The sequence below is a fragment of the Ictidomys tridecemlineatus genome, chromosome 10 (assembly GCF_052094955.1).
Source record: "Ictidomys tridecemlineatus isolate mIctTri1 chromosome 10, mIctTri1.hap1, whole genome shotgun sequence".
NCBI lineage: Eukaryota > Metazoa > Chordata > Mammalia > Rodentia > Sciuridae > Ictidomys > Ictidomys tridecemlineatus.
In genome coordinates this window covers 123883180-123902259 of record NC_135486.1, presented here as the reverse complement: position 1 = coordinate 123902259, position 19080 = coordinate 123883180, and the positions used below count along the sequence as shown (strand labels likewise).

General features: G+C 48.6%; 3 protein-coding genes and 1 non-coding gene across 5 annotated transcripts; 1 reads left to right on the top strand and 3 right to left on the bottom strand.

Annotated features, from left to right (window-relative positions):
* Positions 1–2417: 2417 nt before the first annotated feature.
* Bcl7c (BAF chromatin remodeling complex subunit BCL7C) lies at positions 2418–6424 on the bottom strand. The gene is made up of 6 exons (XM_078024036.1): positions 6096–6424; positions 5499–5577; positions 5062–5170; positions 4807–4968; positions 3208–3293; positions 2418–2613 (listed from the first exon to the last, which is right to left on the bottom strand). The coding sequence occupies exons 1-6, from the start codon at positions 6185–6187 to the stop codon at positions 2488–2490; spliced, it is 654 nt and encodes a 217-aa protein (XP_077880162.1). The 5' UTR covers positions 6188–6424; the 3' UTR covers positions 2418–2487.
* Positions 6425–8734: 2310 nt separating this feature from the next.
* On the top strand, positions 8735–15487 carry LOC106144823 (cardiotrophin-1-like). 2 transcript variants are annotated; one of them, XM_078024037.1, is made up of 3 exons: positions 8735–8810; positions 9913–10031; positions 12554–15487. In XM_078024037.1, exons 1-3 carry the CDS (start codon positions 8786–8788, stop codon positions 13037–13039), a joined length of 630 nt encoding a protein of 209 aa, XP_077880163.1. In that variant the 5' UTR covers positions 8735–8785; the 3' UTR covers positions 13040–15487. The 2 variants fall into 2 exon arrangements, with proteins under 2 accessions (XP_077880163.1, XP_077880164.1); XM_078024038.1 differs by having other exon boundaries at positions 8737–8810; positions 9916–10031.
* Positions 14514–18909, bottom strand: LOC101959043 (cardiotrophin-2). The gene is made up of 3 exons (XM_005323866.3): positions 18897–18909; positions 16453–16589; positions 14514–14972 (listed from the first exon to the last, which is right to left on the bottom strand). Exons 1-3 carry the CDS (start codon positions 18907–18909, stop codon positions 14514–14516), a joined length of 609 nt encoding a protein of 202 aa, XP_005323923.3.
* Positions 17473–17578, bottom strand: LOC120887776 (U6 spliceosomal RNA). The gene has a single exon (XR_005731102.1). It is a non-coding gene; the product is annotated as a U6 spliceosomal RNA (small nuclear RNA).
* Positions 18910–19080: the final 171 nt, after the last annotated feature.

The following is a 19080-nucleotide window of genomic DNA, read 5'->3' as shown; positions in this document are numbered from 1 at the left end:
ATCCTCAGAAGTCTTGCCAGGCTGACATTATGGTTATCCCATTTTACAGAAGAGAAAATGAGGCAAATGAGAACAGAGGTTAAGTCACCTGGTTAAGGTTACATAGCAAATGAATGCAGATGCTGAGATTTAACCCCAGAATTTGATTTCTGGGCCTTAACACTGTACCACTAACCACACAAGGTACTTTAGAGTTTACAGAGCACTCATATCACCTCATGGGATCATAGAGGGCGTAATGACATGACTCACACACCCAGAAAATGGCTGAGATTACCACATATGGTAGGCTGAATAATGACCCTCCTGAGGTGGCCATATCCTAAGCCCCAGAATCTGTGAGTGTGTTACTTCACATGGCAAACGGAACTTTGCAGATTGGTGAAATTCAGGATTTGGAGAAAGGAAGAGCATCCTGGACTGTCCGGGGAGACACAATGTCCTCACAAGGGGCCTTATAAGAGGGAGGCATAAAGGTCAGAGGAGGAGATGAAATGATGGAAGAAAGACAGAGAGAGAGATATTAGAGGATGCCATGCTGCTGAGTTGAAGAAGGGAAAAGCCACAAGCCAAGGAATACAGAAGCCTCTAGAAGCTGGAAAAGTCAAGAATACAGATTATCCCTGACAGCCTATGGGAAGAACTAGCCCTGTGGACACCTTGACTTTAGTACAGTATGTCTACTTTTGGACATCTGACCTCCAGTACTGTAAGGTAATAAATTTGTGGCTTTAACCACTGTCTGTAGTAACTTGTTACAACAGCAATAGAAACAAATATGTCACATCACTGCATGCCTCGCTCCCCTGGCCACCTCTGGCTCCACTATTATTACAGGAAACACCCTTCTTTCTTTCTTTTTATTTTTTATTTTATATTTTTTGGTGCTGGGAATTGAACCCAGGGCCTTGTGCATGAAAGACAAGCACTCTACCAACTGAGCTATATCCCCAGCCCCACACCCTTATATTTTTAAATGGCTTGTTAAAGTTCCAATTTGGTCCATTCTGAACCTTGGTCTGTTCCTTCATTAAAAATAAGGAGCTGGGGTTGTAGCTCAGTGGTACACCGCTTGCCTCACATGTGTGAGGCACTGGGTTGAATCCTCAGCACCACATAAAAATAAATAAGTAAATAAAACAAACATATTGTATCCATCTACAACTAAAAATAAAATTAAAAAAACAAAAAAACAAAAGAAAGGGCCGGGCACAGTGGCACATGCCTGTAATCCCAGCGGCTTGGGAGGCTGAGACAGGAGGATTGCAAGTTCAAAGCCAGCCTCAGCAACGGCAAGGTACTAAGCAACTCAGTGAGACCCTGTCTCTAAATAAAATACAAAATAGGGCTGGGGAATGTGGCTCAGTGGTCAAGCCCTTCTGAGTTCAATTCCTGGTACCAAAAATACAAATACAAATACAAATAGGGCTAATACATCTGACCCTACCTCTCTTGCAGGAACAGAGGGACCTGATAGGATATGAAGTTTCCTAGAAACCACGGAGGCGGGAAGGCCTAATTATTATTCCCATTGCTCAGATGAACAAACTAAGGCTCAGAGAATAGTAATAGCCTACCTAGAGCCATAAAAATAATAAATTACAAAGCCAGGACTTGAGCCAAGGCTTCTCACATGCCACCTCCTTAAAGAAGCCCCCCTGGACAACCCCAAACCATTCACTTATTCATGAAGCAGTTACTATGACTACATTGTTCCCAATGTTGAGCTAGACCAGGCTGGGGATCCAGTTCTGTCCTCAAGGTGCCCACAACCTGTGGACAAGACAGACACAAAGACCAATGACCCCAAAACAAGCCTAATAAGTGTTGAAACAAAGGGAAGAAAGCCTGAGGGGTTTTGGGAACTCAAGGAAAGGGACACTGATGGAACCTAGGGTTAGGGATGGCTTCTTGAAGGAGGTAGAGATTGAGCTGGGGACATGGAGGACTCAAGCAGAAGTGTAGCCAGGGGTACCAGGTGGAAGAAGGGCTCAAGAAAGGCAGGGAAGCACAGTGCTGCAGCCTCTTGAGGCCAAAAATAAGTTGGGTCATCCCAGGCCCCTATATCCATCTGGGCCTGTGTTCCCATGAATGAACTGGGAATCACGGACCTCACTGCTCAGAACTGTGATAATTCCTGGGCCCAGGGGAAGCCTGAGCAGGAAGAAGGGTCCTGGGATTCCCAGAGGGAGGAGGAAGGTGAAGGGGAAAGAAGGTCAGTGAAGGGAGACAGGGCAGGGTAAGGGAGTGTTGGAGCAGGATCCTGGCTCAAGCCCCCACTGCACATCTGATCATGTGTGACCATAGGAAGGTCCTCTTAGAGCCTCAGTGAGCCCAGCTGAGGAATGGAGCATGAGACAAAACTGTCTCCAAAGACCCTCCCCAGCCCTGACGGGGAAATGACATATGACACAAAATTACAAAAGGGTCTTTATTTGTAAAAAGCCAAAGGGGCCCCTGGGACAACAGGACAGGCAGGCCGGCTTCTCAGGGGTCAGGGGCATTTGGGCAGATGCGCTTGAGTGGGGGGGCGCCCTCCGAGTCCTCTGTGTCACCCTGGGCTGCCTCAGGGACAGGTGGCACTGGCTCAAAGACGGGGTAAGCTTCGGGGGCCTGGAGAGGAAGGGCGGACAGGCGTGAGCTCCACCCAAACCCAGGAGTACAGCCTCCTAGCCTCTGCCTTCTCCAAAGCCTCCACTCCACTCCCCTCCGGACCCAGGAGTCTAGCCCAGGGCCAGGTGACTAAGATGCAGATTAAGAAGGACACTGAAAATAATGGCAACACTGGGGGAATTTGATCTTTCTGAAAAATGCATAAAGGTAGTCCATTGAGAAAAATTAAGTTTATGAGGGACTTTCGTAAGCTAGTTTTAGGATTCACTTTTGTGTGTGTGGTGCTGGGGATAGAACCCAGAGGCCCTGCATACTAAGCACGCCCTCTACCACTGAGCTATACCCCCAGCCTAGGATTTTTTTATATATATACATGGAAAAGCACCATGATCATTTCAGACTTTTAAGGGTCTTAAACCAGCCCTAATTCAGTCCTCAAGACTTCATCTATTTCTTTTTCAGTCCCAAGAACCCAGCCTCTAAGCCTTTAGCTGGGTCCTTGGGTCCACATCTCCCTCCAGGACATCAGGATGCAGCCACCCATCGCCCAGAGTTCCCATTCCCTCTAAGACCCGGGAGTCCAGCCGCTCTCACCTCAGCTTCCAGCAATTCTGGAACAGGCTCCTCCTTGGTCAGCATTGGGGGTTCATCAGTGCTGCCTGCAGGTGTGCCCCCGGGATCTAGAAGGTCAAGTGAACACACATCCTCTGAGCAGCCACTCTGTGCCAGTAGCACAGAGGGGAAAACAAACACAGACGGGCACCAACCACATAAGCCAGAGCTTCAGGAGCAGCAAGAGGGAGCCAGACCCCTGGCTGCCATCCAGGATGCAAAGAGGAAGGAAGATTTAGGTAGGACCTTGAAATGTGAGTAGGGTTTTATTAGGTAGACAAACAGAATGGGGGGGGGGTGTAGAACACAATTAACACAAATACTTTAGTAAGCACAGATTCTGCAACTGAACTGCATAGGTTCAAATCCTGACCTTGAGCAAGCTACTTAAAAGTTCTCTGGATCTTAGTTTACCCTTCTGCTCATGGAGATAATGACAGTAATTACCACATGAGATTGTTGTGAGGATTAAATGAGATAATACAAGCAAGCCCTTAGCATATTTGCCCCATAAATCTAGGTATAATTTCTTTATTTGCAGCATTGGGAATCAAATTCAGGGCCTCCTGCCTGCTAGACAAGAGCTCTACCACTGAGTTACACCCTTAGACCCATAATTTTTATAGTAGCAAAGTACTTGGCACAATCTAGACCTAGCCCTTAGGTCCATGGGGTGGATGGAGTTCTTGCCAGGGAACAATGAGGTCAGCAGGGAACAGTTCCTGAAGACCCCAAGTATCAAGCAGAGGCATCAAAGGCCATGGGGAACCTATGAAGGATGAGAAACAGGACAATAACTATGTCAAACTTGTACTTCAGAAAATGTTGTTCTGGTAGCTGTGTGGAGACCGCTGGAGACCAGTGTGGAGGCTGGAGCAGGGATGGGTGAGATGGGTGAGATGAGATGGCCAGAGCTGGACAGAACTGGCAAAGGAGGGGAAAATGAGAAGTGTTTTGACCAGACAGGGGACTGAATATGTGGAAGACAAAGGTGCTGAGGAGCACTCAAGCTCAGGATGCTGGCTTAATGGTATGTGAGTGTGGGCACCTTACTTAACTTCTCTGGGTCTCAGTCTCCTACTCTATGAACAGGGATCTTAACAGGATCATAAACCCTATATTATAGTGATGATTAAATGAGAAAAAAAAAACATGTGAAGTGCTTAGAAGGATGCCTGGCACACAGAAAGGACTCAATAAATATTAGTTGTTGTTAATCCTACAATTATTAATCAATCCTGTGATTATCACTATTATTTATTCACTCAATTTACTAAGCACCTATTACTGAACAAGAATAATATGGGCCCAACATTCAGGAAGCTGACATGAGATAGGAATAGGAAGAAAAACAATAAACAAAGAATTAAATGTGTACAAAAATCTCAGATGATGATTATCAACAAATCCTAAAAAACAAGAGAGGAAGAGGGCAGCTAGAGGTAGTTTCTGCAGGGGTGAAAGGAGGCCCCCTCAGGAGGCAGCAGGGGTGGGGGGACAGGTATAGGGTTAAGCTGGTAGGCTCAACTTTGGAGAAAACAGGACTCAGAGGAGAGGCTCCTGGGAGGCAAACTGTCCTACCTCTCTCTTGGCCCAGTCGTGGGGGTTGAGTTTCCTCTGTGACCCCTTCTGCAGGTCCAGCAGGTGAAACAGGGCGGCTGGGCTGAGGGGTGCCACCAGGGCTGGGCTCCGTGCCCTTTTGGAGGGAACCTTCAGAATGGAAACTCTGGTTGCTGTTCTCATCTGTAGGAGTAACAGCCAAGAAGGTTGTCATGAGGCCTCCAGTATCCTCCTTCAATCCTCACAGTCTCCCCAAATTCCATGATCCTTACATACCATTGAGATCCAGTAGGATGAGAGGGCCACCTGTACGGGGACTGGCTCCCCTCCCCCTGCGGTCCCGGCCGCGGGATCTTTCTGCCCCTCCACCAGCCCGCCTTCGCTCCTAAGGATTACAGAGATAAGGTCAGAGCCAGCTTTCTAGTTAGTTCTTGCAAAGTCCCCCCCGCTGTAGAAATAAGGAAACTAAGGCATAGAGAAAGCAAAAATCCCTGCCTGATGTGGCAGATAATGCATACATTGGGTTACATCTTGATCTTGGGTGTCTGGAGCAGGAAAAAAGGGAAAAGGGGGAGGAGTTGTTGATAACCGTTAACATCTGTCTGGGCTGCTACACTGGAGGTCTCAGAGTGGGGACTGAAGGTGGAGGCCAAGGGGGGAGGGGCTTGCTTGAGGTTGCACAGATGCAGGGCCTGGTGGTGGGGCTTGCTCACCTCCTCTTGGGGGTCCACCACTGGCACCCACTTGAAGATACGAAGGGAAGTGTCGCCCACAGTCACCCAGCGCTTCTCCCTGTGGGAGGACAGGGAGCTGGGTCAGAGAGGTATAAGGGGAGAGCCACCCCTCTAGAGCTGGGGTAGCTGCAGACGTTAGGGAGATGCACTAGGGTAGGGGCAGTTTCGCTAATGGAGTACAGTCAAAGGGAGAAAGGCAGCCCTGCAAACCCCAGGGCACAGATGGGAGTGATTCCAGACGGTAAGACTAGGGGGCGTGGCTCTTGCAGACCCCTGGGGCACACATGGTGGTCGGGGGCTGGCTGGGAACCCTGGCTATGAAGATTGCGCGGCATACTTACAGGAGGAGTGTCAAAGCTTTAGGGGGCGGGACATAGATGAGGGCTCCCACTCCAGGAGGGCACGGCTGGGGATCACGCTTTGTAGACCCCCGGGAATAGCCAGGGAAAGAAGGACAGAGCCCAGTCGATCCAGGGCACAGCGGGTGGGCGAGGGACACACCTAATGCCAGGGGCCACGGCTGGCGAGGGGGGGTGGTACCCCATGTCCCGTCCCTGGCACCGAGGCAGGACTCACCATCTCCGGACCTTCTCGATGGTCGCCATCACCTTCTTGATGTCATCCTTGGCCCGGCTCCGGGTCTCGGCCCGTACGGTGCGGCCGGCCATGCTGCCGGGGCTGGGGCCGGGGCCGAGCCCGCGGCGGGGCCGCCTGCCGTCCGGCGGGCTCAGGCTCGGCGCCAGGCCGGGGCGCCGCTCTCTCGGCCTGCCGTCCCTCCGGGAGTTGGCCGCGCCCTCCCTCGCTCCTCAACGCCTCCGCGAGTCCCCGCCCCGCTTCCTGCTGCCGCGCCCCGCCCCGGCCCGTCCCCGGAGCCGCCGGGCGGCGCGGGCGGCCAGAGCCCAGGCCTGGAAGCCGGGCCGGCCCCGCCCCGCCCCGGGCCCGCCCCCTCGGGGCGCCGGGACGCGCAGCGCCCCCTGCCCGCCGCCCAGAGGGAGAGTCTGGGGGCAGCTCGGCGGCTAGACGCGCGCAGCAGGGCCTAGCGGTGCGTTCAGACCACGTGGGTGCCGGGGTGCACGAGAGGGTCTGTGTCCTGATGTGCGTCCGCAGCGGGTGGGCGTCCCTGAAATGCTGGGTGTCGTGTTTGCGCGCGCGCGCGTGTGCTTGCTTCCGTTCTCACCAGCCTGATTCTACACTGTTCAACTTACTCGCTCATCCATTCATTCAACAGTCTGTTAACTGAGTGCCAAGTGTATGTCAGAAACTGCAAATACGAGTGGGTCTTCCCCAACGAAAATGGCCAAAGTGAAAAAGACATAGCATCCCAAGTTTAGGCAAAAAGTAGAGCAATTGGATGTCCCTTATATTTCTACAGGAGTGTAAATTAGGAGAGACTCTGAAAAACTGGCATTTTTCATGCCAGCCCACAAGGATAATTGGAATGGATTACAACCTATTCACACCATGGACTTAGACACAGCAAGCAGAATGACCAGTGTCCTGCTACACCCAACAACCTAGACGAGTCTCATGGACAAATCTTGAATAAAAAAAGCGAAATCCAATGGTAACCATTAGATGATTCTATATATGAAGATCAAAAACAGACAAACTTATGGTGTGAGAAGTCAGGATTGTAGTCATTCTTCAGACAGGGAGAGGTTAAGAGTGGGGCTTCTGGGAAGTGGCTGTGTTCTATTTCTTAATCTGGTACTGATTGATATTCCTGGGGCATATTTACTCTCTGAAAAGTCATCAAACTATATATTTATTATATGTGCACTTTTTCATATGTTTATTACAGTTCAGTAAAAAGTTTACTTAAAAATATGAATATGTCTCAGTTAATTTTATTTGAGGATGCTCAGTCAGTAGATATGATAAAGTCTCAACCTGTGTTGCTGTGCTTTATGATTTGTATTTCAAAGATTTGTCTGTGAGTTTTGGTGTGATCATGTTCAGAGGGGTTAAAGGATTAGGAGAGTGGTTATGACAGCATTTCTGGAGCCGAACTATAGATAGATAGTGATAGATACATATATATCTTATGTATCTTATATCTTACATCTTACATAGTAGATACATATATATCTTAATCCCATGTTGTAGATACATATATATACACATACTTGTAATATATATATTACACATGCATATACGTGTATCTTATACACATATTTCGTGTGTGATGTGTGTGTGTGTGTGTGTACAATGCTTGGAAGACAGTAAATACCCAGTAAATGTTAACTGTTGATTAGTGTGTGATTGTGACCCCTGACAACAGTCTGGCTCCTACCCCTGCTATACCCTCCTTTATTTTGGCAATTGTCTGTTCATGGTAATATCCTCCGGTGTCAGGTAAGGAGCCAGTGAATTGGGAGAAAGGGCATGCTGGCCTCCTTCTCAGTCCCTTGGCTCACAAACTCTGTTACCTGCTTGTTTAAGGTCTCCTCCATCAGACTGTGAACTCAAGGGGCCAGAGACCAAATATGGATCCTCTCTAATTCAGAGGCCAGGATAGAGTAGATGCTTGGGAATCAGCTATGAGGATAAGTGTGTATAATCATTTCAGTGTGTACACCACACTAATGAGGTTGCTGTTTGAGCTGGACCTCCTATTACAGGTCTCTCAAACCTGTTCTCTGAGCATGCGCATTTGAATACCTTAACTCTCCAGGAGATGCAATGTACACGTGGATGGGGGTTGTTGGTTAGTGAGCCTGGTAAGGTGAGGCGTGGTGGTGTCTTGTTTCCCTCCTGGCAGATATGAGGAGAATGGAAGGCATCTAAGATTGGCCAGGAGGTGTATGTTTGGAAAGGTGCTTCTCAAGCCGGTGGCCCCCACCGCTGCCTCTTTAGTACCTAGCCCCAGTCAAGAGGGAGGGCCTGCACATTCCTGTTAGCCCGCGGCTTCCCTCTCCGGTCCCTGAAGCTTTAATCCCAAATCAACCCTGGCGTCCCTCCCCGCTTCAGGTGGGAACTAGAGCCTCCTCTTCCAGAGGGTTACAAGGCTGTCTCCCAGGGCTTGAGGTAATGTCCACAGGTCAGACTACCTGCATCCCTGGCGGGGCCCCTTCCCTGACCAGGCGGCGCAGACTAGTTGCTGAGCTCAGGGCCAAGGAATCTTGCCTAGAAGGGCTGGTGGGGCGGGGGGGAATGTTTGGGGTCTGGACTATGATTGGCTACGCCCGAGCCACGCCCCTACCCCTTTCCCCTTCTCCCCCCTCGGAAGGGGGGCGTGGAGGGAACCGGGATCAGCAGGGGCCAGCATGAGCCAGAGGGAGGGAAGTCTGGGTAAGGGGCTGAGGGGCCAGACGCTGGGTCACCGAAGGGAGCAGGAATCAGAAAGGCTGGCAGCTGGGGTCTGGGTCTTCACCACCCCTGGGTCCGGGAGGGGAGCGGCCTGGGCGGGGGAAAGCAGGCTCCGGTGTCAGGTAACGTGCGGGTGAGTTGGGAGAAAGGGCAGGCGCAAAGGTTTAGAGGAGGCCTGGGGCTGAGTCCTCCAGGGTGTGGGCTCAGGGCTTAGATCACCGGTGAGTACAGCACATTGAGGGAGGGCTGGGGTCGAGGATGGGTCAGGCGCCAAGGTCCTCTCTGATTATTGGGAAAGAATCAGAGCTGGGGAGCCGGAGGGAGAGGTAGAATTAGGGAAGTAATTTTTTGAGCCACAGGAACTAGTGAGTGACAACCGGACTCGAAAGTCAAAGCTGCTGAGGATAGGGACTGGTTGTGGGAAACTCAGGCGGGGGCGGGGCGGGAGTTGCCGGGCCTGGACTACACTCCCCAGCATGCACTGTGCGTCTCGGGGCTCGTAGTCCTTCTGGGCGCCACACTCTGGTTTGTGTCAGGGAAAGTCAGGAGATGCTGCCCTGCCCAGTAGGAGCATCAGAGAGGGAATGGGACATGGTCTCCCTATCTGTAAAATGGGCCTTAAAGTCACATTCCAATTTGAAGTTCTGTGCTTCAGGGATGTTGAATTCCACCAACAATCACAGGGCATGTGTAAGGCCCTATTCTCAGAAGCATCCCAGGCTAAGGTAGATATACACAGGTTGGAGAGCTACCTTGGAATTATGAACAAATGGCCTTAAGTCAAAGGGAGCAGTTCATTTAAGGATTCTGGATTCTGCAAAGAGGAGGCAGAATTTAAAGTTAGTTTTAATGGGATTTCAATAGTGATTTGGGGACAGGGGACACATTTCATGTAGAGCAACTATTTGATAAAAGTCTGGTGCCCCATTTTTCCTCACTTGGAGTGGGACAGATCTTTCCTGGCTTGAATGCTGGAGCATTCAGAGTAGAGTTTCTGGGTTCAGAAACTGAACAGACCAACTGGCTGGGTGGTCAAGGAGCAGGAGCTTGGGCTGCCCTCATTCCTCCCTCCCTTTCCCACCAGAAGACCCCCAGGCTGACGATTCAATCTCACTCCTTCCCCACTTGGAGGCCAAGATCCGTCAGACACACAGCCTTGCCCGCCTCCTCACCAAATATGCAGAGCAGCTGCTCCAGGAATATGTGAGTGGGAAAGGGGTTGGGGGTGCCTTGGGCCTGGGAAACAAGGAAGCACAGGTCACAGAGGTCCTCTATCACCTATTTTCTCAACCTCATTCCCAGCTGTGGAAAACAAACCTCCTGAGAGAGACAGCCACTACTCCTGGCCACAGAGCAAATGGAGGAGGCAAATGACCTCTGCCTCAGATTGGAGCCTCCTTTCCTTTGTTATAGGGACAGATGAGGCAAGGCACTGAAGTAAGATAGCAGGAAACAGTTTTATTTGGCTGCAGCTAGGTTCAGAGGGCACACAGCTTTTGCCTGAATCCGGAGAGTTCAAATAGTTTCAGAGTTTTATACCCAGCATGTAAGATTAGGTGCTCAGAAGTTTACATAAAAGCAGCTTTCTTTTTTTTCCCACTGTTGTGGGTAAGTTAACCCTTTAAGGACAACACCTGAGAAGAGGAGAACTTCTCCCCATTCTTTCCTCTCCATGCCAGCTGTTTCCATGGAGCCCAATTGGTAACTTTTCTTATCTTAGAAATGTAGAAGACATCTTTGTGAATCTGCAGCCCAAGGCCAAAGACCTTGTTAAATGATTTTTGTTTTTTAAATCACATTTTGTATTTGCAAACACTTTTACAAACTACTATACTGGATATATGTTTGTGAAAAACAAGTAAAAGGACTTCAGCACCTGGAATGCTGATTTTTTTCCAGCCAGTGGCCAAGTAAAATAGAGCAACAGGAAAATAGGAAGTTTAACTACATTAAACTTTTTTGTAAAGACTCTTGTTTATAGTCTTAAAATCAATGATGGTGAAGATTTCTGGAGAAACTTAACTAAGATTTTTTTGTGGAGGAGGGGGTGCCACTACACCTTGTGCCTGAAGTCAAAGCCTGAGACTGTAAAGGGTACTCTAGTCTAGGAGTCAGGAAACCTACATTCTAAGCTCTGTGTGATCTTGTCACTTTTATCTTCATGGGACATAAAAGGAGGCACTAAATAAAGATGGACTGTGAAGTCCTCTACCTAGAATATTCAAAGGGACCAAGAAGGAGCTGATACAGAGAAAATAGAGCTATCAACACCTTTGGTTGGCCTGAAGGCCCTACCCTGCCCAAGGAGAGAAGATAATCCCACTTTAGTGGAGTGAAAATAGGTTGTAGTATTTTCTTTTTTTTTTTTTTTTTTTTTTTTTTTGGTGCTGGTGATTGAACCTAGGGCCTTGTGCTTGCGAGACAAATAAGTACTCTACCAACTGAGCTATACCCCCTAGCCCCTAGTATTTTTTTTTTTTAACCTTTATGTTATTTATTTTTATGTGGTGCTGAGGCTTGAACCCAGTGCCTCACATGTGCTAGGCAAGTGCTTTACCACTTAGCTACAACCCCAGGCCCAGGGCTGTAGTTTTGAATCAGACAAACAACAGGCCTACCCACTTGTGACCTTGGGCAGTAATGATAACATTAAAATAATAATGAAACAAGACAGTGGGTAGTGGAATAATAGAATTAGCTTTGTAGTCCTACCAACTGTGATTCAGATTCCAGCTCTGCCACTTCCTAGATGGGTTACAGGGCTAGTCACTGTCTTCAGTTTAACTCTCTTATTTACAAAGCCATTATTATTATCATCACACCCACTATTGGGAAGATAATGTTTTTAAGCAGCAAACAAAGCTTGAACCAGAAGTAAGATGTTTGCAAAAGAGAAATGTTTGCATTTGAGAAGTTGTAAATCATCTTTATCTTTGTTCATTCATATGAAAATTGTTCATTAAATACCTGCCGATATGATACAGAGGTTGGGAGGATGGGAGAAGAGAGTGAAATCCACTGAGTACCTCTAATTTTTGAGAGAACTCTGGTAGAAAGACAGCACAGGGGAGCTGGGCCTAGTTGTGCAACTTGAGAGACTAAGGCAGGAGGATCCCAAGATTGAGGCCAGCCACACAAGTTAGCAAAACTGCCTTAAAATAAAAAGGGCTGCAGTTGCAGCTCAGTGATAGAGTAAGTACTTGCCTAGCATGCAGGAAGCCCTAGGTTCAATGTGGTGAGGGAGAAGACAGGACAGAGAGCTGTTCCTCCATATTATGGATGAGAAAACTGAGGCTCAGAGAAGGGAAACTGTTGCCCAAACAGGCACAGCAGAGACAAGATTTGAACCCTGACCTTTTAAGATAATATTAATGAAACATCTGACATTTACTGAACCCTTCCTAGAGGCCAGGCCTTGTTTTTAGCACTTTATATGCTCATAACTACCTTATGAAGTTGATACTGTTACTGGTTCCATATTAGAGACAAAAAACAAAGGCCCTGATGTAAACCCATGCTTTTTTTGTTGTGTTTTGTTTCAAACACAACGGCCCATTAGGAGGGAATTATTTGCAGGATGAGGAAACAGACGTCCTAGGAGAAGGTCGAGGTCTCTGCTAGGACTGGAGGAACCCCCAGCGCTGGCCACAGCACCCCGCCCCCGGCGAGTCCCCCCCACTCTGGCCGCCCCACGGTGACCGCTGACTGCGCCCGTGTTTCCGCAGGTGCAGCACCAGGGAGATCCCTTCGGGCTGCCGAGCTTCTCGCCTCCGCGGCTGCCAGTGGCCGGCCTGAGCGCCCCGGCACCGGGCCACGCGGGACTGCCGTTGCCCGAGCGGCTGCGGCTGGACGCGGCGGCGCTGGCCGCGCTGCCCCCGCTGCTCGACGTCGTGCGCCTCCACCAGGCCGAGCTGAACCCGCGCGTGCCGCGCCTGCTGCGACGCCTAGAGGACGCTGCGCGCCAGGCTCGAGCCCTGGGCGCCGCCGTGGAGACCGTGCTAGCTGCGCTGGGCTCCACCGCCCGCGGTCCCTGGCCGGAGCCCTCTGCTGCTAACGCCGCGGCTGCAGCCACTGCCGCCACCACCACCACCAGCGCCGCAGGGGTCTTCCCAGCCAAGGTGCTGGGGCTCCGCGTGTGCGGCCTCTACAGCGAGTGGGTGAGCCGCACCGAGGGCGACCTGAGCCAGCTGGTGCCCGAGGGGCCCGCGTGAGCGCGCTCACGGGGGTGGGGGGGCGACTTCGCGCTGTCGCCTCTTCTCCATCAGGTTCCTTCTCCATGTTTGTCTTCACTTCTGTCTCTTCCCGTGTCTGTCAGTGTCTCTGCGAACTGTCCCCTTGCTCTGACTCTGTACCTCTTCTCTTTCTGGACCTCCTTGTCTGCCCAAGGAACTTTCCTGTGTCCCTCATTTTCTCGCTTCCCCTCTCTTTTTCTCCATCCTTGGGCCTGCCTCAGTCTCTTTAGGTCTCCCCTTTACCCATCTCTGGGGATCTCTGGGTCTGTTTTCCCTTCTCCTCTCCCTGTGGCCCCACGTGAGCATGTGTACATCTCAGCCTCATCTCAAGGAGGCCACACCATGTCTCTCTCCCTTAGTTTTGTCCTTTCTTGGCCAGGAATGTGCCTGTTGGTCCTGTGGTGGGTAGGCTACTGCAAACGAATTTTAGATACCCTCCCCCAGGGTCATCCCAACTGCTGCCCTCATTGTCCCCACCCCATCCCTTTGGGCCCTTCCTCTTCTCCCTTCACTTTGCCCTGCCCTGTGCAGGGATAGTACAACCCTCACCTCTCAAACCAGGTCTGTGGAGAGGGGAAAAAAAAAAACAACACATAATGCCTTAAAAGAGTTTTATTTGAGAATAAATTAATTTTTTTGTAAATAAAATGTTAAAAAATAAAACTAAAGTTACCTGTATATACAGTAAATGAAGAGACAACTTTGAAAATGGAGAGACAACTTTGAGAAGAATAGGGTCCTTGGGGTACAAACTGATCCCCCACACATACCCCAAAGGCACAGTCTGCATAGGAGATTCACCAAAACCCCAGGACAGGGATACCACCTGTCTGCCCAAAACAGGAAGTGAAAGTGCCCTGAGCAGGAAACAGATGTGATGTGACATGAGTCCTTAGTTTTTCCAGAATTCTACTTCCATTGATCAGGAAGTGAAACCCCATTTGGAGATAAAGTGGAACAATGGCCCAGACAGGCAAATCAGGAGAGGAAATGAACTCCAGCAAGAAGGGAGAGCTATCTGCTCAGAAAGGTCATATTGTCACACAGAAATGGAGGTAGACAGAGACAGGAAGACAACCCCTGAACTTCCTCCAATTATAGAAAGGAGAAAGTCTCAAGGAGAGCCCAGGAAGGAGACCAACTGTCCTCTCCCTAGAGTAGGAGGTGAAGCCTCTTCAAGGGACTCTTCTTTCCAACTAAGAAGTAGGAAAACAAGTACCACTGGATTGGAATCCATGAAATAGGACCCATGGAGACCCAACTAGTTCTGGAAGGGAGGTCATAGGCAATAAAGAATGGAGGCCTGGTGTCCAGATAATATTCTCCAAAACATGGCACACAAACTCTGGTCTCTAGAGAAGTTGTAGCTCCTTCTCTATCCCAAAAGCAAGGCAAAAAAGAGTCCACTGTGAAAGAGGAAGTGTTGTAGCCTCTGACAGGAAGCCCCACTCCTCTATGCTGGGTATTTGGCTTTGAGTAGAGCCAAGTCCCTCACAGCTCGATCTGTCCAGTGGCCATATTCCCGGGTCACTACATACCCTCGACATTTTCTCTCGAAGGCTGAGGCCCCAAAGGTAACAAGCCCCAGAGTGTCCTCTTCTGGGGGAATAGGCAGCCCCAGGGCAGTCATGATGGCAGCCATATTGCCCAACAGGCCTTGGGCCCTGAGTCTTGCAGCTCCAAGTTGGGCCAGGAGGATGGGACTGCCAGGATTTAGGTCACTCTGGTCGTCTCCCACGAGCTGCAGGTGCTGGGTCAAGGCCAGGAAGGCTCCCTGGGCACGGTTCAGTCTCTCCCCATCATCCAGGGCATGCCAGGTCTTGAAGGGGACAGCAGCAGGAGGCAGGCTGCTGAGCTGCAGCTCAGGGGCTGAGAAGCCAGGGTCACTAAAGGGGCTGCCCTGGTGCTGGAGCTGTATGCAGGACAGAGAGAGACAGAGGTAAGGGGACCAAAGGGATGTATGGTGCTGACTCCACATCTGCACACTGAGACTGGCATCTTCCCAGGAGAATCCACCATTCACCACCCTTCAGGGAGCTGGTAGGATGTCCTAATACAGATCGAGAGCCTTTTTAGGTTCCAATTGGTCATCTTCCATGTACTATCTATATGACATCAAATCACAAGCTTCTGTAACTCCCATGTAACAATGTTATGTGAAGATGATGGAAAATTTATATATGTATATGCATACATATATAGATATAGATATATAAACAGCACCTGAGATACAATAAAGGAATAAAAAGTAATCATTAACTAATAATATATAGATATTAATGAACTCTGTGACTATTTTTTAATAATATGTTCAATCTAAGTATATTACTGACAATGTAGTTACGGTTTAATATTCTTATTTATGGTATTTAATTGCTTATGTTTGTTAATTTTATTATGATCACTAATAAATATTTGTTAACATTGTTTAATGTAGTTGAGAGTTTTCTCCATCAAAGTTCTGACCCCCCCCACAAAACAAGACCCACAGAATCTTAATGCATACTGATAGAGCTCCTAATTGACATATAACTTAGTTCCACATCTTCATTGTATAGATGGAGAAACGAAGTCTCAAAATGCCCAAGACTGTCCAGGGAATAGAGACAGATATGGTACCAGAACCTAAACTGTGGAATTCATAAGAGGCTGGAGTATAGTACAATGGAAGAATTGTAAACTCCAGGACTCACCAGGGCCAGCCATGTCATGTAATTTGGGGGAAAAAAGCAGGAGTAAGACGGAGGATGGAAGTTTTGGTCTACAGGATCCCTGTGTTTTAGGCAGCCACTTTTGTCTGACAACGCATTGTCAGAACCAGCAAGCAGGCTGCCAATTTTGTTTCTGTATGGTGGGGTGGGCGTAAGGGGTGGAGGGTTGTGGTGTGGAATTCCATAGACCTGATTTTGGATCCTGGCACTACCAGTTTTTAGCTCTGTGCCCTTGGGCAAATTATTTATCCCTTCTAGGACTCAGTTTGCTCATCCGTAAAATGCATTCTAATTCCACAGTCAGAATGGCTTGAGGAATTGATGGCATAGAGCCCAAGTGAGCACATGGCATGAGGTGGTTACGGAAATCACCCTGATTATGTAAATCCTTCCTTCTAAGTGCTTCCTTTGACTGTGTAACAATCCTGAAAGGTCACCAAAGGTGGTATTACCATCCCATTTTGCAGATGAGGAAGCTGAGACCAAGAGAGGAAGGATCACTTGCTCAAGATCACCCAGCCATCTGTGACAACGCTTGAGCATGTCTCTAGTTAACAGGGCCCCTGTGCCCTTGGACCCACTGAAGAGAATACTCCTGAGCTTGCTCTGCTTCCCCTACCCAGGGTAGTGGGTAGTATCCCCCTCTCCCCTCGTCCCCTGCTTGTGCCCCTTGTCACTCACGTAGGTCTGCAGCAGTGTTGATGTATTCTTCTGCATGTAGAGGGCCAGGCTATAGGCTTGACTGATGGGCTCAGCTGGGGAGATGGGGGCTGCCGGACTGAGGGGTGGCAATAGTAGGCTCAGTAGACAGAGCGGGGCTAGCAGAGGAAATCAGAGGTCAGCACCAAATCCCTGACCCTGCCTACAAATTCATTTATTCATCTTAAAACTTCTTCAACAGAGCCCTCAGTGACTGTCATATCCTGTGATTATTAGGGCTTGCAGAATTGCCCTATAGGTGGATTATTTCCAGCTAAGAACTCCACTTGAACTTCCCTTGAACTCCAAAACCCATGTATTCAACTTCCTACTTGACATTTTCCCTGGATATTAGTAAGCAACTTAAACTCAGAATACCCAATACTCAATTCTAGATTTATCTCCCTCCAGCATTCTTCCAGTTGCTCAGGCCTAAATTGTGGGGTCCTCTTTATTTTTATTTTTTTTAAAGAGAGAGTGAGAGAGGAGAGGGAGAGAGAGAGAGAGAGAGAGAGAGAGAGAGAGAGAGAGAATTTTTAATATTTTTTTTTTTTTTAGTTCTCGGCAGACACAACATCTTTGTTGGTATGTGGTGCTGAGGATCGAACCCGGGCCGCACGCATGCCAGGCGAGCGCGCTACCGCTTGAGCCACATCCCCAGCCCGTGGGGTCCTCTTTAAGACCTCATTTTTTCTTACTCTACACATCCAAATCCTGTTGGTTCTGTCCTTACAAGGTAGCCAAGGCAAGGGTTTTTTTGGTTTTGTTCTTTTAAATATGGAATGTGCCAGGTGTGGTGGCATACTCCTGTAATCCCAGTGGCTAGAAGGCCGAAGCAGGAGGATCACAAGTTCAAAGCCAGCCTCAGCAACTTACTGAGGCATTAGGCCACCTAGTGAGATCTTGTCTCAAAATAAAAAAATTTAAAAAGGGTGGGGATATGGCTTGGTGGTTAAGTGCCCCTGGATTCAGTCCCTAATATCTAAATAAATAAACAAACAATAAAATATGGAGTGCTTTACAAATATGTGTGTCATCCTTACACAAGGGTCATGTTAATTTTTTCTGTATCATTCCAATTTTAGTATAAATAGCAGGTGAAAGCTGGGTGCCCATTACAGGGTATATCTTCACTGTATGAGAATTAATTGAGCTGTATACTTACAACATGGACCTTTTTGTATATTTGTTACTTTCAGTAAAAACTTTTAAAAGATGAAACAGTATATCCAGAATCTGACCATTTCTTCTTCCTCAAGGAAGCCAGCCTAGACAACTTAGTGAGATCCTGTCTCAAAACAGAAAGTGCTAGGGATGTAGCTCAGTGATAGAGTGGCCCTGGGTTCAGTTCCAGTAATGGAAGGGGTGGGGGGGGGGAGGAAAGGAGGAGGAGGTTGGGGTAAGGCGAGGAATAGAAGAGTAAAACGGGCAGTGCAAGTTTCTTTTTTCTTTTTTAATATATATTTTTAATTGTCAATGGTCCTTTATTTTATTTATTTATATTCGGTGCTGAGAATTGAACCCAGGGCCTCACACATGCTAGGCAAGTGCTCTGCCACGGAGCCACAACCCCAGCCCCAAGTTTTTTGTTTCTTAATCTGAATGTTCATTATAAGGTATATGCTCACTTTGTGAGAATATATTGAGCTGTATATGTCCAAGCTTCCACATCATCTCTTGCTTCTTCCCCGGTATCAGCTTCTACCCTGGCTTCTGCTTCTGCAGACCCCCAGGCCCGACTATGTTCATCCCCTCTCTAGCATTTCCATGGGCTCCCACCTCACTCAGAGTAAAATTAAAGTCCTCAGTGTGGGACAGGGGTTGTAGCTCAGTGGCAGAGTGCTTGCCTAGCATGTGTGAGGCCCTGGGTTCGATTCTCAGCATCGCATATAAATAAATAAAATAAAGGTCCCATCTACAACTAAAAAAAAAAAAAAAAGTCCTCAATGTGCTCTGCAAAGGCTTATTCCCCCTGAACTGGCCTTCTTCATGTTCTGTCACATTCCCTGTGGGGACCACCCCCCAAAACCCTCCCAAGGTCATCTCCTTCCTGTTCCTCAGGCCCTAGCTCAGGATAAACTGTCCTGGCCACCATCCCCAAAGTCCTGCCCACTCCCTGAGAGTTTGTTTGTTTTCTTTTTTTTCTTTTTTTTTTTTTTAAAGAGAGAGTGAGAGAGGAGAGAGAGAGAGAGAGAATTTTTAATATTTATTTTTTAGTTCTCGGCGGACACAACATCTTTGTTGGTATGTGGTGCTGAGGATCGAACCCGGGCCGCACGCATGCCAGACGACCGCGTTACCGCCTGAGCCACATTCCCAGCCCTTCTTGTTTGTTTTTTAATTGGAAGTTATCTCATTTGTTTCTTAACTGACTTATTGCTGTTTCTTCCACCAGCATGACAGCTCTAGGCAAGAGGAGACCTCACCTGGTTCATTCATGGCTGGTTCTCACTATTAAATATTTGGTGAACAAATGAATGAATGAATGCTGTCATGGGTGGTCTTATTGTTGTTTTGCTTTTGTGGTGCTGGGGATAGAACTCAGGGCCTTGTGAGTGACCGACCACAGCTCTACCACTGAGCTACATCCCCATCCCAGGCCACAGGTTT

Excerpts from the sequence above, each read along its gene's own strand:
- Bcl7c (XM_078024036.1), bottom strand. The coding sequence starts at position 6,187 with ATGGCCGGCCGCACCGTACGGGCCGAGACCCGGAGCCGGGCCAAGGAT. Across the intron at positions 5,578-6,095 it reads ATCGAGAAGGTCCGGAGATG|GGAGAAGCGCTGGGTGACTG; the intron begins GTGAGTCCTGCC and ends GTCCTCCCACAG. Across the intron at positions 4,969-5,061 it reads CATCCTACTGGATCTCAATG|ATGAGAACAGCAACCAGAGT; the intron begins GTATGTAAGGAT and ends TTACTCCTACAG.
- LOC106144823 (XM_078024037.1), top strand. The coding sequence starts at position 8,786 with ATGAGCCAGAGGGAGGGAAGTCTGG. Across the intron at positions 8,811-9,912 it reads CCAGAGGGAGGGAAGTCTGG|AAGACCCCCAGGCTGACGAT; the intron begins GTAAGGGGCTGA and ends CTTTCCCACCAG. Across the intron at positions 10,032-12,553 it reads AGCAGCTGCTCCAGGAATAT|GTGCAGCACCAGGGAGATCC; the intron begins GTGAGTGGGAAA and ends GTGTTTCCGCAG.
- LOC101959043 (XM_005323866.3), bottom strand. Across the intron at positions 14,973-16,452 it reads CAACACTGCTGCAGACCTAC|CTCCAGCACCAGGGCAGCCC; the intron begins GTGAGTGACAAG and ends TCCTGCATACAG.